This window comes from Lycium ferocissimum, chromosome 9 (assembly GCF_029784015.1).
Source record: "Lycium ferocissimum isolate CSIRO_LF1 chromosome 9, AGI_CSIRO_Lferr_CH_V1, whole genome shotgun sequence".
NCBI classification, from domain to species: domain Eukaryota; kingdom Viridiplantae; phylum Streptophyta; class Magnoliopsida; order Solanales; family Solanaceae; genus Lycium; species Lycium ferocissimum.
The window spans coordinates 48,505,043-48,523,576 of NC_081350.1; the positions used below are offsets into that span (position 1 = coordinate 48,505,043).

At 38.5% G+C, this 18,534-nt stretch overlaps 1 protein-coding gene across 1 annotated transcript; it reads right to left on the reverse strand.

Moving 5' to 3' along the window:
• Nucleotides 1-576: 576 nt before the first annotated feature.
• On the reverse strand, nucleotides 577-1,197 carry LOC132032003 (E3 ubiquitin ligase BIG BROTHER-related-like). Its single transcript, XM_059421835.1, has 2 exons — nucleotides 1,167-1,197; nucleotides 577-986 (listed from the first exon to the last, which is right to left on the reverse strand). Exons 1-2 carry the CDS (start codon nucleotides 1,195-1,197, stop codon nucleotides 577-579), a joined length of 441 nt encoding a protein of 146 aa, XP_059277818.1.
• Between the last annotated feature and the right edge of the window lie 17,337 nt (nucleotides 1,198-18,534).

The window sequence follows — 18,534 nt, forward strand, 5'->3', positions numbered from 1 at the left end:
TTAGTATGAAGTAAGATTATTTGGTGTTGGAAAGAAACACAACTTTTCTTAGAACTGCCTTTTTCAAGCATATAATGCTTATTTTTCTGGTTGATGCGCCCGAGTTGAGGGTGTCCTCAGTGGACAAAGTTGATACAATGACCAACATAAGGAAATACGAACAACAATTTGTTAATAAAATTATTAGACTAGAATAGACGTTTGGATTAAATTGGAGTATGTGAGGGGCTATGGGCTTTTTCCATGTTTTATTTTTTCATTGCACATCGACATCGTATTTAACTATCAAAATATAGTTGTTTAGTTACACAGCTTTATACTATTTCTGATCATTTCACGTTCAAATGTCAAGTTAGTCGGATAAGCTCATAATTCATGAATTTGAGCTCATAATTCATGAATTTGAGCTTATATATGTTCCTTTAAATTGCATGTTATATTTATAAATATATTTTAATTACATTTATTTCATTTTAAAAAGCTTATACTGATTGATGTGGGACACACACAACACACGTGTCCAAAACTAGTAATAATAATAATAGTAAGCACTAATTCACTACTGTAAGTGAATTCTTAAGATTGAGAATGATATAGGCAGTCATATGTGGGCAAAACTGGAGCTCTGCAAATCGGACATGTTTTCTTCCTCTGCAGCCACTTGTTGATGCATTCAGTATGAAACTCATGGCCACATCGAAGTGTGCCAATGGTATCTTCATCTTTATATTCTAGTAAGCAGATGCCACATTCTTGTTCCTTCTCAATATTGAGATCTCTATCCATAGCAGGAGCGTGGTAGGTTCTTGTTTCCAAATACTCAGACATTTCATAATTTGCAAACTCCGTTCTTGTCTCCATATTCTCGGATATGTCAACCTCCAACTCCTCAAACTCCTCCTCTTCTTCTATTTCTTCATCAAGAATCGACTCATCTGATATGTCATCCGCAAACTCCTGTGCCGCCGCCTTCTCCTCCTCTTCTTCTTCTTATTCAATTTCATTAACACTGTGATCAAGAATCGACTCAGATACGACATTCGTAGGTGTAAATGTACGAATAGCAAAATAGGGACCTTGCTGATTTTGAGACACATGTTTTTTGATGGTTTAGTGATACTACATTGATGTACCCTATTTATAGGGAAAATGAATTACTGAATTACCAAATTTGATTGAGAATGAGATTTGGGACATCTTTTCCTAACATTGATCTAACCTATTTATAGGGAAAATGAATTACTGTATTAACCAAATTTGATTGAGGATGAGATTTAGGACATCTTTTCCTAATATCCCCCCCCCCCCCAACCCACCCAAAAAAAATTTCTTTTTCAAGAACATGCTATGACTAGGATTTTAGGTAAACAAAAAAGACAAACCATTCTTGCAACAAAAGCTATAGTTTTGAAAAAAAAAAAAAAAGTTTTTTGCTTCTGCCATAAGGCAGAAGATATAGATTTATATTTCTTCTTTACAACAAAAAGAATCGATCATTCTATTTTAAATCACCTTCGGAAAAGGCTCAAATATGCCATCCAACTATCGGAAATGGCTCATTTATGCCACTCATCAATAGTTTGGCTCATTTATGCCATCGAACTATAGGAAATGGCTCATTTATGCCACTCATCAATAGTTTGACTCATTTATGCCATATGGGTCGGATAATAAAAATGACTCATCCATGCCATATTTCATTAAAAATATGGTTTTACAATACCATATATGACACGTGGCCTCCAACTAGATTATGGTTGTGGGTGGGTAAGGTATATGGGTCGGATATTTTATTAATTTGGTATTTAAAAATTGTGACCAAGTTTAATTAAACGACGTAGACCTCTAATTGGAGGTCACATGTCATATATGGTATTGTAAATCGACTTGAATGAAATATGGCATGGATGAGTGCTCTCTTGAGAGAGTGGCATAAATGAGTCAAAACTAATTGATGAGTGGCGTAAAAATGAGTCATTTCTTAAAATTCGATGGCATAAATGAGTCATTTTAAAAACGGGTTCGACATGGCATAAATGAGCCAAACTATTATGAGTGGCATAAATGAGCCATTTCCGATAGTTGGATGACATATTTGAGCCTTTTAAAAAAATAATCAAGTTTTCCAATCACCTTTTCTCAAAATTGTGACCAAGTACTTTAACTTGCAAAAATGAGAAAATCTTAATCGTACGATCAGATGTTATAAACTATGTATTATATTATCATCTTTAAATAAAAGTTTGCACCAAAAAAAAAAACACCCTTAAACAAAAGAAACAACTGAAAAAACGCTATGAATTGAGGACGTAATTGAGTCAAATATATCCAGGTAATTGGCATATGTATTAGTCGGGTAAAAGATTGGCACAACATATACCACTTTCCTTTTAGGCATAATACATAAACATGCCCTCAGCTGATAAGTATGCCCTCCAACTTTGAGTGTGCACAAGTAGGCACCCTCAACATGTCTTCTCATTGCACAAGTAGCACCTCAACTGTCTCCACTGTTATCCTTGAACACTCCAACTTACAAAATGATTATTTAGACACCTTCAAAATTTGTGTGTCACGTCATCATTTGTGTTTACTTGTTCAACTTTATATATACAAGTTGATGCCTACTTGTGCAAACGCCTAAGTTAGAGAGCATACTTGTCGGTTGAAGCCAAGTTTGAGGGTCTGTTAATGTATTATGCCTTCTTTTTATTAATACACTAGTATTTGTTCCCGCGCGATACACGGCCGGTATCAAATGAAATTAATTATAAAAAAAATGTCAACTTATCTGTTTGATATAAGACATATGTAAAATCAATGAATTGGTGAAATAATAAATGTATAACAATATTATTATGAAGTACTATATTGAGTGATTAAGTCGATGCTGTCAATTACCACTCAGTAGATTGACATGTATAATTTCACTTTAAAAAAACACTACCAAATGACGTGTTGATTTTAAGCTGTCTATTTCTGTGTTTGGCTTCTTTCTGTCAAGATCTCTTTATATGGGTAAAATTGTAGTAGTTTTATCCTCTCTCTCTTTTTTTTTTTTTTTTGATAAAGAAAAAACCAAAATTGAAAATTTAAATTCAAATATTTTATCACACAATTCAGATAAATAAAGTCAAATGTTTAATTTATCATGAATATCGCATCAGAATTTGAAGGCAAGTCATTGCAGCGGTAAATGAGTACAATGCACTTGTAACGAAAAACAAATATAAATAAGCAAATAAATAGTGTGATATATTTTTCTTCCTTCCATAGATCATAGATGGTCTGCACCAAAGTTTGAAATTTAAAAGGAATAGTTCAATTCTATTTTGACTAAATCAGAATAATGCAAGACCTAAATGTTATACCTCATAGTTTTGTACGTGAAATCTATTAGGCATTAGTTGTTTAAGTGTAGACCTAGAGGACTTCCTAGGATATGTGAGATTGTATGCACCTATCTCATGGTTACGAGAGTTTAAGTTCATATAATAAGCTATGGAAGACTCTGGGACCAAACAAATCAAAGAAAATAAGTTTGTCGAAAATTTAAAAAAAAAAAAAAAAAAGTTGGTAGAATCAAGGATAGAATTTTGGGTCAACTTTGGAGGGGTATATCTCCATGTATATTAGGAGTTTTAAGGTGTTTCAAAATCCTAAAATGAAGTTCGTCGAGTCTAGTTTCCAACGCAACAACCCGATCGTCGATAGGACATCGGAATTGAGAATTATGGGCGTTACAAATTAGGCTGACAGAGCAGAAACAACACTGCTACAGTACTGCTACACTACTGCCGCCTCTAGCCACTATAAAAGGGTTAAAAACCCCATTTTTCTCCATCATAATCTTCCAAAATATTCCAGAAAAATCAGCAAGCAAGAGAGCTCTTATATCACATAAAAGTGAGAATTTTGAGTAAATTTCAAGTTACGGAGTATTAATCGAGGTCCGGACAACGTGTAGTCACGATTATAATTTCGTTTTGTGTTGGAGTTGGCTTCGAAACAAAGTAAATATTGAAGATCTTGCTACTTTAGTAAAGATAAGATATGAATCATTGATTCTCTCCGTTTATCAACGTTGATTTGGGAATATTTACAAGAATAAAATTTATAGTTTGTTGTGTTGATGTTGTTGGCTTATCGATTGAGGTTTGAAGAGAGTTTTGGATGAAACTATACATATTTATCTTGTAGAATATTGAGGATGTTGTTGGTATTGTTTGGGAGTTGTTGGTATTGTTTGGGAGTTGTTTTGGTATTTGGAGGAAGTAGATGATATAGGGGAGATGCTGCCTAAATTTTCATAATCTAAATTAGTCTTCAATAATTAGTGCTTATAAGTTGATGGAAATATGATGAAAGTGTGATTAAAGATGTATTTCTCGATATATAGGTTCGGGTGAAGGGCAAGCATCGGTGTAAGGAATTCTTTAAGTGGTGGCTTGACAGATAAGGTATTCGTTTCCCTTTTTTTTTTTTGGCACGAATCCAACTAGAACATAAACACGAGCGTTCCATAACAAATCCACTCCATTCCCATGCCTTGTATTTCAAATCTTAATGTCTTGTTATTTGATTGATTCTTAAAATATTATTTTACTTATCATCATCGATTACTTCTTTGGACTCGATACGAATTCCATAAGTTATTCGGAGGCTACCGACCTTATATCACTCCGAAAGGCTAAGGTCAGATTATTGACTTCTCATGCATTGTATATATATATATATATATATATATATATATATATATATATATATATATATATATATATATATATATATATAAATGTATTGCACTATTTTACTACACCGCACCGCGCTATAGTCGGCCGGGCATGGCGCGTAGATGCGCACACCACTGCAGTGGGCATGTTATGATATTGCCCCGGACGAGGGAGGCCCAGATTCGGGCTAATGATGATAACACCGAGCCTTAACGACCGGGCATGATTTTACACATATAACACCGAGCCTTACAGCCGGGCATGGATACTATCTGTTACGTATATATATATATACAAATGATTTTATCATGAAATGTATCTCGTGCTACTTCCAGATGTTCAGTTTTCTTTTTCCCTTATTAATGTTACATTATATCTTAATTATGTTGTTACTCTCCTGCCTTACATACTCAGTACTTTTATCCGTATCGACGTCCCATTGCACGGGACGCATTTCGTCTTCTGAGGCCGCAGTGCTCGACGAGTTATCGAGGAGCAACCGCGATGGGATTTTCCCAGCTTCAGCGGTGTTAGCAAGTACTACTCCGGGCTTGCTATCTTTTGGTACTTTTCGGTTAGTATAATATATGTTCATATGTATACTCTTAGAGGCTTATGGACATAGTGGGATATGTAAATATTGTGTATGGCCTTGTCGGCCTTGTTTTGGATTATTGATATTTTCTGATAGCCTTGTCGGCTTTATGATATACGTTATGTTGTGGCGACCTTGTTGGTCCGCATATGTACATATGTGCTGAATTATCGGATATTTCTATGTTGGGCCTTTTCTGCGTGCAGGTGTTCTTTGAGTTATGATATGTGATGTTCAAAGTAACTGTTAAGTCAAGTGATTTTCGACCTACGGGTCGGAGCCCGTCATACTCCTCGTTGGGGGTGTGACACTAAATTTCCATCTTCTTGAAACATTCAGAATACTAAAACATATTTCACAATGTGGTGAAGTCAAAAATTTGCGCTATACTTGCACAATTAATCATAGTTCAAAAGGAAGAAAAGTATAAGCAATAATCATGGCATTTTGAAAAGTTATAGTCACTCTTTTAGTTCAGTCACTTATCTCAACTTAATTATACTCATTCCCAAGATATAGAATTCAAATGCAGACATATGTATGGCTAGGTTGAAAATCCAACTTAATGTTTCTATTTATACAAAAGACATTATTCTTGAATATGATGAATTATGAGATGTGTCGACATACCTTTAAGTAGACGTCTCTGACTGTTTGAAATATAGTAAGCAAAACTCACCTATATGGAATATCATTTACGTCTAAGAATGGTTGATTGAATGGATTAATTAAGCAAAGATAAAATAAATGGCCATATTATTATTTGTTCGAAGAATGTTGGATGGTCTTAGTTGGTAACACATCAGAGTCTTAAAGATTTCACTTAAAGCATTCAAATTGACGCACAATCATCCCTTACAGCATACCCTTATAAAAATGGACTCAAATAAAGGAATCCAACAATAGAATATTCAGTATACCTCCTCTGCAGCATGGTCCAGCATTGATTATTTATGTTCTCAATCCTTTCATTAAGTGGAAAAATCTGCAAAGAAGACATACTATTATTTTATGAATAATAGAAACATATACTACTGAACGAAGAATATAAAAAAGGGAGAAGTTTGACCATTATGTACGGTCTTATCACCACATACAGCACCACGACCATCATGGCACGAAACTAATGCATACAAACTTCTGCTATAATAGGCATAATATTTTTTTTTTGACAAATATTGAAGAGCATAATAACTTTCATGAACCGAAAACATAGTATGCTAAAAAATCTGCCATATACATAATTGCATAAATGATGAATGAAGTAAAACTTCATAAAATATTCGTACCTTTTACAAGGAAAATGAGTATCATAAACGAAACTGAAAAGAGAAATAACTGTTAATGTTGAAGATGAAGCCAAAATCAAACGCACCAACAAAATATAAAAAACTGAAGCTAATTATGATGGCTTTAATTTGACTCAACTGCTCAAAGCCACATAAAAGAAGGAGAGAAAATATAAACCGAGGCAAACGAGTTATGAATAGATAGAGATTAGACAAAACTCTTTAATTAATACTTTCCAAGACAACCTTTTAGAAGAGATATCTTTCATACGTAGGAGCCGTTTGGACATGGTTTTAAACCACGGTTTCAAACCATGATTTGAAACCATGTTTGGACATGTAATTTGGATATCTTAAGTTGTATTTTCTCTTATAGATGTAAAAACCCCGCAAGTTGTGAAAACTATAAAAACATTCCAATTCTTATACAATCTTACCAAATGAGCAAGTCATAGTTCATAACAAAACTAATAAGCTACTAGAAGACCTTTCTAAAAAATACAACATCAATAGATCAAACTTTAGTTCAATAAAAAACGAAAAGTTAACATGAATAGCAATATAACTACTCTTTAACATAATCCTCTCACATGGTAGACATAAATAAAGGTTGGTGGAAGTTAATGAGGTTGGTAAATGGTTGGTGGGAGTAATTATTAAAAATATTTACTAACTTACGTGTCTTTTTTTATAAAATATAAACTTACGGGTCAAGTTTTATATTTAAAATTTTTGAAAACATGGTTTGAAACGCCAAATCATGCCTTTTTGGGTGATTTGAAGTTTCAAACCATGGCTTGAAACCATGAGATGAAATGCATGTCCAAACGGTGATTTCATCTCATGGTTTCAAACGCCTACTTAATGAGAATTGTAAAGATAAGTAACCACTGAGAATTGGTAGGAAATGGCTTATCCTTCTTCTAAGACGGTTGCCAAAAAGAGGCAAAAGTGATGTTGCGGTTTAGAAAAAGTTGAATTTGAAGTAGTTGAAATCAAAAAGTGAATTTTGTAGTGATACACTTGATCTTATCATACTTTTGCCTCTCCTTTTATATATAGATAAATTTTAGCATTTGCCAATTTTAGTTTTAATTTTAATAAAACAATAATTGACGTCCTATAGTCACTCTGAAACACCCATCCTCTTCGTCATACATCACCGCCCTCCACAGGCCTTCCCTGATGTAACAAGCATTCGTTCAACGAGTAGACAAACTAGCTTCGGAAAAAATTGACATTCTTGTGACGGTGAGGACCCCAACTTTAAATGAAGGGTAAATGTAATCCATTTCACAAACCACAATGCAATTTCGAACTGTTTTCCCTTTTCAAAGATACAAGTCACTTTCCGACATTTAGCTACCAGAAAGTTCAATAGAGGAAAATGACTGACTTCATTTATGTTGGGTGTGGAATTGGCCAACAAGTCAATTCTTTTGTTCACATAGTCGTGATGTAAGCGCTTACCTCATCTTAGTCGTGATGTGGCGCCTCATCATAGGAAATTCATTCCTATAAATAGACACCAAGATCATTTGCTAAACACAACACAAAAATTGAAGAAGACAACACGTCCCAAAGAGAGAAAAATTCAAAGAAATACTTTCTTAGTGAAAGGCCTAAGTAAGAGAAGGTCTTTGAGAGAATTTTTTGTGGTAAAATTCTTGAGTGTAATTGGGATTGGGGTTGTGAGGTTGAGTGTTGTAAACACTTGTAATATTTCTTCTTTAATAAGATGCGGCGACGACAACGTGGATGTAGCTCTCACATTGAGGGTGAACCACTATAAATCTGTGTGTGCTATTTATTCTTCGCTTACGTCACGGCGTAAGTAGGTTACTGTCTAAGGAGGTTGGTATTTAAGTGGTCCAATTTGTGACCCTCGATCTTTCACAGGGAACACCTTGCACAAAGGTCGGATTTGGGATTTAAATCCTAACAATACGGTTCGGCAACAACGGGTTGTGTTGTGATTTAGAAAAGATGGGAGGCGAAGATGGTACGACGCACGGCATCGGTAAATTCGATGGTACGAGATTTTGCGTTACCGGAGAATGCAAATTGAAGATTATTTATATGGCGAAAGCTTCATGAACCTCGAGTCCTAAACCGGAGAGAAGATGAAACAAGCGATTGAATCTCCTCGACGAACAAGTTAAGAGTCATTCGGTGACGTCGAAGAACGTTGCTCACGACGTGGCAAAGGAGAAGACAACGCCGATATGATGAAGGTATTGTCTGATATGTATAAGAAACCTTCGGCAAATAATAAGGTATTTCTCGTGAAGAAACTATTTCATCTAAAGATGATGGAAAATGCTCATGTTGCTGCACACATAAATGAATTCAATACCATTGTAAATCAATTGTCATCGGTAAAAATTGATTTCGATGATGAAGTACAAGCTCTAATTTTGTTGGCATCCCTACCAAATAGGCGGGAGCCAATGAGAGCAAATGCGGTTAGTAATTACGTCGGCGGTGACAAACTAAAGTTCAACGATGTTAGGGATCGTATCCTTGCCGAGGAGGTGCGCGGGACGATTCTCGGAGAGCGTCGACGAGTTGCGCTTTTAATGTTGAAAACGACGAGAATTTTTGACGAAACTACAACGAAATAGGGCGGATCGAAGTCAAGGAATGGCGGGGGTCAATCCGGACAGGTGACGAACACATGAGTGTTGGAGCTTGTGGAAAACCGGGTCACTTCGAAGAGCGGCGGGCGCCAAAAAGAAGGAGGACGACGACGGGGGCCGGAATCAACGTGCTACGGAAGACATTGGCGATGCGTTGTTGCTATCGATTGACGCCCCGATAGACTCTTGGGTGCTTGACTCGGGAGCGTCCTTTCATACCACCCCACATCATGATATAATGACAAACTACGTGGGGGAATCTCGGCAAAGTTTATTTAGCCGATGGAGAGCTGCTAGACGTTGTTGGCACGGGAGACATTAATTTGAAGATGTCAAATGGATCCTCGTGGAAGATTACAAAAGTTAGACATGTTCCAAAGCTGACGCGAAACACGATCTCGGTGGGTCGGCTTGATGATGAGGGATATGATCTCAATTTTGGTAATGGGTCTTGGAAAGGTGGCGAAAGGTGCTATGGTAGTTGGCCGAGGAAAGAAGATTGGCACTCTCTACATGACGACTAGGCCGTCGTGATATCATTGTGGTTGACAACACAAAGAAGACGGTTTGTGGCATTGTCGGTGGGACATATCAGACGAGAAGGGGATGAAGCTGTTGGTGACAAATGGCTTAATTCGGAGGGCGAAGACGGTGGACCTTCATACGTGTGAGAGCTGCGTTCTCGGAAAACAAAAGCTAGTAAGCTTCTCAAATGCGAGGCGAGGAGTTGAAGGTCGAAAAGGCGGGAATTGGTGCACACGGACGTGTGGGGACCTACCAACGTTCCCCTCTCTTGGAGGATCACACTACTACGTGACCTTCATTGATGATTCAACCGGGAAGGTGTGGGTTTACTTTATGAAAAATAAATCCGATGTGTTTAGTGTATTCAAAAGATGGAAAGCCATGGTTGAGAATGAAACAAACCTCAAGTTGAAGTGTTTGAGGTCCGACAACGGCGGAGAATACACTGATGGTGATTTCAAACGGTACTGTGCCGATAATGGGATCAAGATGATGAAGACTATTCCTGGAACACCGCAACAAAATGGAGTAGCCGAAAGAATGAACCGAACGTTGAACGAGCGTGCTCGGAGTATGAGAATACACTGCGGGATCGCCCAAGACATTAGGCGGATGCCGGTCAATACCGCGGCCTTCTTAATTAACCGAGGACCGTCGAGTTCCTTGGATTTCGAAATTCCGGAAAAGTGCAGGTGGAAAAGGTAAATCTTTCATTTAAGAAAGTGTTCGACCGCTTATCATATGTTCATAATGATGATACGGCTAGAAGCAAGCTTGATCCAAAATCAAAGAAGTGTTACTTTATTGGCTATGGTGACACCGAAAGCTTGGTTACCGATTTTGGGATGAACAAAATCGGAAGATCATCCGAAACCGTTAGTGAATGTTGTCTTCAACGAAGAGTGCGTACAAAGACAAGTTGCAAAAAAATTCGGAATGTCGGGACAAGGAATCGGAAATAATCAATTTGAGAGACTTCCCCGACACACGAGCCGGACCGAATGCAGTACCGAGGAAGAGGAACAAACAATCCGAGAAGGTCTTTGATGAAAGTGCCGATTCGAAACAAATAGCGACGCCAATCACGGAAGCTGCATCATCCGGATCGGGAAGCGATTCACGAGGTACTCTCCATCCCTCAACCACATTCTACTCAGCGATAGAGGGGAGGAATGTTATGAAGAAGCAATGCAAGTCGATGAATCGACCAAGTAAGGCAGAGGGCAATGAAAGATGAGATGGATTCACTATCGGCAAATCATACATGGGAGTTAGCCGAGTTGCCAAAGGATAAGAAGGCATTGCAAAACAAATGGGTTTATCGGATAAAGGAAGAACCCAATGGAAGCAAGCGTTATAAAGCAAGTGGTTGCAAAGGGATTTCAACGAAAGAAGGCATCGACTATACGGAGATCTTCTCTCCGTAGTCGATGGTGACTATCGGAAACGTTCTTGGACCGGGTAGCAAAGGAAAATCTACATACGCAACGGATGGACGTGAAAACGCATTTCTTCACGGTGATCTAGACGAGGAAATCTACATGCGACAAATTAGGAGGGATTCAAAGTCAAAGGAAAGGAGAATACGTGTGCAAACTTCAAAAGAGTCTGTACGGACTAAAACAGGCTCCAAGACAGTGGTATTTAAAGTTTGACAGCTTTATGAAGAAAGCTGATTTTTCAAGGTGCGAGGCAGATCACTGCTGTTACTTCAAAAAATTTGAAGACTCGTACATGATACTGCTACTCTATGTCGACGACATGCTAATCGTAGGAGCAAACCTACAGGAGATTGATCGGTTGAACAAAGGGTTATCGGAAGAGTTTGCAATGAAGGATTTGGGAGCTGCAAAGCAAATCCTTGGGATGAGAATCGACCGAGCAAGGAGGGCATCAAACTCTCACAAGAAGAATATGTGAGGAAAGTTATCAAAAGGTTCAACATGCGATGATGCCAAGCCGATCCTTGGACACACTTTCGGTTGTCAAAGGAACGATCGGCCGACAACCGAGGATGAGAAGAAGCAGATGGACAAGATACCTTATGCATCCGCAATCGGTAGTCTTATGTATGCAATGATATGTACAAGGCCGGACATTGCACATGCAATGAGTTGTCGGCCGATTTATGAGCAATCGGAAAGCAACACCGGGAGGTCAGAAGTGGATATTCGGTATCCGAAAGAAGCGGCTCGAGTTCGGCTCTTCGTATTTCCGAAAATCAAAAACGAGGATTGCAAGGGTATGTTGATGCGGCAATGATGGTGATATTGATAGCGAAAAGAGCACATCCGGGTATGTTTATACCTTCGGAGAATACCGCAATCTCTTGGGTTTCAAGTTGCAAAAGATAGTAGCTCTCTCTAGTTGTGAGGTCCGAGTACGTTGCGTGACGGAGGCTACAAAGGAAATGATGTGGCTACAATCTTTTCTGCGGGAATTGGATCAGGACCACGAAGGAAGTGTGCTATATTGTGATAGCCAAAGTGCCATTCATTTGGCAAAGAACCCGGTCTACCATGCTCGAACGAAGCACGGCCAACTCCGTACCATTTCATTAGATCGACCTTTGGAAGATGGAGCGCTAGTGCTTGAGAAGATCGCGAGGGAGTCGAATCCGGCGACATGCTGACAAGGCGATGACAATAGACAAAATCGAAGCTATGCTCGGCTTCGGTTGGCCTACACGAAGTATGAAACTAGAAAGAGGCTGCCGCATCGATCAAAGTGTGAAGACAAATTAAAAGTCTTAGTGGGAGATTTGTTGGGTGTGGAATTGGCCAACAAGTCAATTCTTTTGTTCACATAGTCGTGATGTAAGCGCTGACCTCATCTTAGTCGTGATGTAAGCGCTGACCTCATCATAGGAAATTCATTCCTATAAATAGACACCAAGATCATTTGCTAAACACAACACAAAAATTGAAGAAGACAACACATCCCAAAGAGAGAAAAATTCTAAGAGAAATACTCTTAGTGAAAGGCCTAAGTAAGAGAAGGTCTTTGAGAGAATTTTTTCTGTGGTAAAATTCTTGAGTGTAATTGGGATTGGGGTTGTGAGGTTGAGTATTGCAAACACTTGTAATATTTCTTCTTTAATAAGATACAGCAGCGAACGTGGACGTAGCTCTCACATTGAGGGTGAACCACTATAACCGTGTGTGCTATTTATTCTTCGCTTACATCACGGCGTAAGTAGGTTCTATCTAAGGAGGTTGGTATTTAAGTGGTCCAATGGTGACCCTCCAATCTTTCTGGGAACACCGTTACAAAGGTCGGATTTGGGATTTAAATCCTAACAATTTATAGGTGGAAGTTATTTTCCTTATAACTATCTAAAAGTTTAGCTTCATATTACTTGCTTCAATTATGGATTTCCATTATGAAAGTCAGATTAATCAATTAGAAGAAACCTCTTTCTGAATAAGAAGAACAAATTGAAAACAACAACCTGCATATGTAAAAGATACTCTCTCTATTTTAAGAACGGAAAAGGCTCAAATATGCCATTGAACTATCGGAAATGACTCATTATTTATGCCACTCGTCAATAGTTTGACTCATTTATGCCATCGCCATTACAAAATGGCTCATCCATGCCATTTTTCCATGTATGTATCGGATTTTTTTTAATTAATTTGGGATTAAAAATTGAGTTGGTTTAATTAACAACTTTGACCTCTAATTAGAGGCCACGTGCCATATCTGGTATTGTAAAACCGACGTTAATGAAAAATGGCATGAATGAGACATTTTGGTAACGGCGATGGCATGGATGATCCATGTTGTAACGGTGATGGCATAAATGAGCCAAACTATTGACGAGTGGCATAAATGAGCCATTTCCGATAGTTCGATGACATATTTGAGCCTTTTCCATTTCAAGAATTAAGCATTGGCCAAAGCATCATGGTAGCTCCTGCATTCCTCCTTAGAGCGGAGATGAAACCTGTGTTCTTTGTTGCACTCGGTAGAGATAATAAACTCATCGTAGTGACCAGATTTATGCATTCATTGACATACTTTGATGACTGGTCATAGTATTTGAGGAGTGCAGTTTTTTTTCCACTGGAAGCTTCTCACCATCGACAACTTGTTGGGCTAAACGGTCCAAAGATACTCTTAACATGATTTGATATTGTCCGCTTTGGGCCAAGCCCGCACGCTTTCCCCAAAAGGCCTCACATCATTAAGAGTATCCAACTCTCTATATAAATAGCTCCTTTCTTTTCGACTATCAATGTAGTACTTTGTTCGCACACCCAACAATCTCCCCCTTGAACTAAGTTTCACGTGGCTCATTATCATACCACGGGTCAGAGATTCAATATGTCTGTGTGCCGCTCACATTGTCAGAGTATTTACTGTCTTCGAAGCCCAAAGGATGTGAATGCGTCTTAAAAGCTACGGGTAAAGGTCGTAAACCGGCCGATAGACGGGCAAAGGCACTAAGTCGGGCCCCAAGCCACACTCCGCATCTTCATACTCGTCCGCCAAACCATTGGCTCTGATACCAGTTGTTGGGCTAAAACGGCCCAAAGATACTCTTAACATGATGTGATATTATCCGCTTTGGGCCAAGCCCGCACAATTTTTCCCAAAAGGCCTCACATCATTAAGAGTATCCAACTCCTTATAAATAGCTCCCTTTTCTTTTCAGCTAGCAATGTGATACTTTGTTCGCATACCCAACAATCTCCCTCTCGAACTAAGTTCCACGTGGCTCATTATCATACCATGGGTCAGAGATTCAACATGTCTCAGTGCCGCCCACACTGTCAGACTGTGAGTGCGTCTTCAAAGCTACGGGTAAAGGTCGTAAACGGCCCATAGACGGGCTAAGGCACTAAGCCGGGCCCCACACCACACCCGCCATCTTCATACTCGTCCCGCCAAACCATTGGCTCGATACCAAATGCTTGTTGGGCTATAAGTCCAAAGATACTCTTAACATGATGTGATATTGTCCGCTCGGGTCAAGCCCGCACGGTTTTCCCCAAAAGACCTCATATCATTAAGAGTATCCAACTCCTTATAAATAGCTCCCTTTTCTTTTCAGCTATCAATGTGATACTTTGTTCGCACACCCAACAATCTCCCCCTCGAACTAAGTTTCACGTGGCTCATTATCATACCACGGGTTCGAGATTCAACATATCTGTGTGCTACCCACACTGTCAGAGTATTTACGGTCACCGAGGCCCAAAGGCTGTGAATGCTTCAAAGCTATGGGTAAAGGTCATAAACCGGCCCATAGACGGGCAAAGGCGCTAAATTGGGCCCCACGCCACACTCCACCATCTTCATACTCGTCCCGCCAAATCATTGGCTCTGATACCAGTTGTTGGGCTAGACGGTCCAAAGATACTCTTAACATGATGTGATATTGTCCTCTTTGGGCCAAGCCCGCACGATTTTCCTCAAAAGGCCTCACATCATTAAGAGTATCCAACTCCTTATAAATAGCTCTTTTTTCTTTTCAGCTATCAATGTGGTACTTTGTTCGCACACCCAACAATCTTCCCCTTGAACTAAGTTCTACGTGGCTCATTATCATACCACGGTCGAGATTCAACACGTCCGTGTGCCACCCACACTCGCAGTATTTACGATCACCGAAGCCCAAAGGCCGCGAACGCGTCTTCAAAGCTACGTAAATGTCGTAAACCCGGCCCATAGACGGCAAAGGCACTAAGCCGGCCCCACGCCACACTCGCCGCCTTATACTTGTCCCGCCAAAACATTGGCTCTGATACCAGTTGTTGGGCTAAAACGGCCCAAAGATACTCTTAACATGATATGATGTTGTCCGCTTTGGCCAAGCCCCCACGGTTTTCTTCAAAAGGCCTCACATCGTTAAGAGTATTCAACTCCTTATAAATAGCTCCCTTTTCTTTTCAGCTATTAATGTGGTACTTTGTTCGCACACCCAACACAACGATCCAAATATTATTCTTCCATTTCTTGGAGGTCTCTCTTCCGGAATGCTTCTCAAATGCAGCCGGAGTCAACTTCTCTAATAAAAAAGATAAAGAGAAAATTTACTAGAAGCAAAACATGGAAATATCTATCAAAATAAGGTAATAAAGTACAGGATTAATTTTCTGTTTCATAAAAACAAGGAGGTAAGTATCAGTACAATTATAGTATTTCTATATGTGTCAATGATGAGAACAAAGTAGGTATGATACTAAACCTATTCCATTAGGCAAGAGCATACTAATGATCAAGTGACATACAACAAATCACAAGTGTCACAAGAAGCTATAACAAAGACTGGCCCTATATAGCAAGAACTTCAAATTTTTAAACTGACAACCAGTTATGCAGGAGAACGAACGTCAACTTGTTACTTCAAACCCCTTCTATGGCTTTAGTCTAAAAAATTAATCAAGAAACTAGGTAACTTCGTCTCCAGACAGAGACAGTGCCTCTGTTGAGAATTAATGGAGTATTACATTAGCTCGAATCTCTTGTGAAATGTTGCTTCTGAAGCGGCAATCTAGTTGATTTATGATAATCACAATACAAAAAGTCAGTTTGATGGGTTTAAAAGGAGTGACATATATTAGAAAGATTCATATAGTCATCACAACTAGCTCGGGATTGAAACATAGTTGTACAACAAAAGCCATCAAAAAATCATGCACATGCTGTGGACATGCACTCAACCAAACAATTCAAATTGGAATTAGTCGTTTTGTTCCAGAAAGTAATCAACCAAGGTCATACTCATAGGATGACAAATATTACCTCTTCAAGCCAATAAACAAAACTCATCATCAAAGATCAGTCCTTTTGCCAACCAAATCATCTATAGATGAGTATCACATATCGAACGTACAATGTAGGCTAATCTTTTCTAGCTCATTTGCTTTAAAATCCTCATCGACCAAGTAAATGTACTCAAGCAAATACATACATGAGATCTTCAAAAAGGAAAGACTAAAAAGTTGATAGGTCACTAAGATGACTACTACAAAAATAAAAATAATAACAATACTACTTTCATTGAATTCAGAAGATTAAGAATAATGTAGGCGTTCATGTATGGGCAAAACTGGAGTGAGCTCTGTAAAAGGGACTTACTTTCTTCCTCCGCAACCACTTGCTGATGCAATTTGCATGAAATTAATGGCCACATTGAAGTGTTCCAGTGGTATCTTCATCTTGATATTTAATTAAGCAGATAGCACATACTTCTTGTTCTTCAACATCAGCATCACCTTCATTAACATCTATATTCATAGCATCAGGAGCATAATAAGTTCTTGTTTCTATATTCTCGGATATCTGTGCCACCTCCACTATTTGTATAATTCTAAGAATCCTCTCAGATATGTCAAACTCAAACTCCTCTTCCTCTTCCCTCCTCCTTCTCTTCTTTTATAATTTCATCAACTTCATCATCAAGACTATTAACAAAAAGCGACTCAGATATATCATTCACAATCTCCTGTGCCACCTCCACTTGTGTAATTCTAAAAATCCTCTCAGATATGTCACTGGCAAGCTCTTCTTCTTCTTCAGTAATTTCTTTGCCAATTTCATCAAGACCATGATCAAGAATAGACTCAAATGTGTCATTTGCAACCTCTTCTTCTTCCTCCTCTTCCTCTTCAATAATTTCTTTGTCAATTTCATCATGACCATCATCAAGAGTCGACTCAGATATGTCATACGCAAACTCATCCACCTCCTTCTTCTCTCCTCCCCCTTCTTCTATTTCTTTATCGATTTCGTCAACTCTATCATTAAGAATCGACTCAGATATATCATTCACAAACTCCTCCGCCTCTTCCTCTTCCTCTTCCACTTCTTCTATTTCTTCATCGATTTCATCAAATCTATCATAAAAAACCGACTCAGATATATCATTAGCAAACTCCTCCTCTCATCTTCCTCTTCTTCTATTTCTTCATCAATTTTATGAACTCTATCATCAAGAATCGACTAAGATATACCATTCGCAAACTTCTCCACCTTTCCTCCCTGTTCTTCCTCTTCTTCTATTTCTGTAAAGAAATAAGCGAGCAATGCAGCGGAACCGATTAAGATGCACCAACACAAGAACAATAATACAAGAAAGCAATAAAAGTAATGAACACCAGATTTACGTGAAAAACCCAAGACGGGAAAAACCACGGGCCACGAAGCGCAGACAAATCAACTATAAGGTGAGGAGTACAAAATGATCTCAACACGGTGTCGAAGCATAACAAGATCAAAGAAAATGAAAGATTACAATCTCTTAATGAAAACTCTCTCTAACCTAAGTGTGGAATATAGTCTTGTGTGTAGTCTTGATAGTTGTTCTCTTTCTCTTGATGTTCTGGCCGAAAATCTCCTTTAAATAGGGGTTGAAGATGTTCAAATTGGTTTAGGGTACAACCAGTCAAATCTCAGTTGGAATGGGACAAGCCAGTCATATCCCAGTTGGAATGGGACAATTTCGTGAAACCCTTTTAGGACATATTCCAACAATCTTCCCCTGGGACCAAAATACATCAACATTAATACTCGTCACCCCATAAAGCCCCGAAGGGTAATTTAAGCATGAAGAACACCAACTAAGTCTAAGCAATGAAAACTTTTAGTAATAGCAAGCGGCTTGGTTAATATATCGCATCTTTCTCTCGCACGTGAACTTTCTTTACCACAATCTCCCCCGCAACAATAGTATATTTGATAAAGTGATATTTAACGCTAATGTGCTTGGGCTTCCAAAAAAATCGGCTTTGAAGACGAATAAT

What these genes read in the sequence shown, in the direction of transcription:
- LOC132032003 (XM_059421835.1), bottom strand. Translation starts at nt 1,197, where the DNA reads ATGTCCCAAATCTCATTCTCAATCAAATTTG. An exon ending in CTCATTCTCAATCAAATTTG is followed by an intron (nt 987 to 1,166) that starts GTAATTCAGTAA and finishes TTGAATAAGAAG; the next exon opens with AAGAAGAGGAGGAGAAGGCG.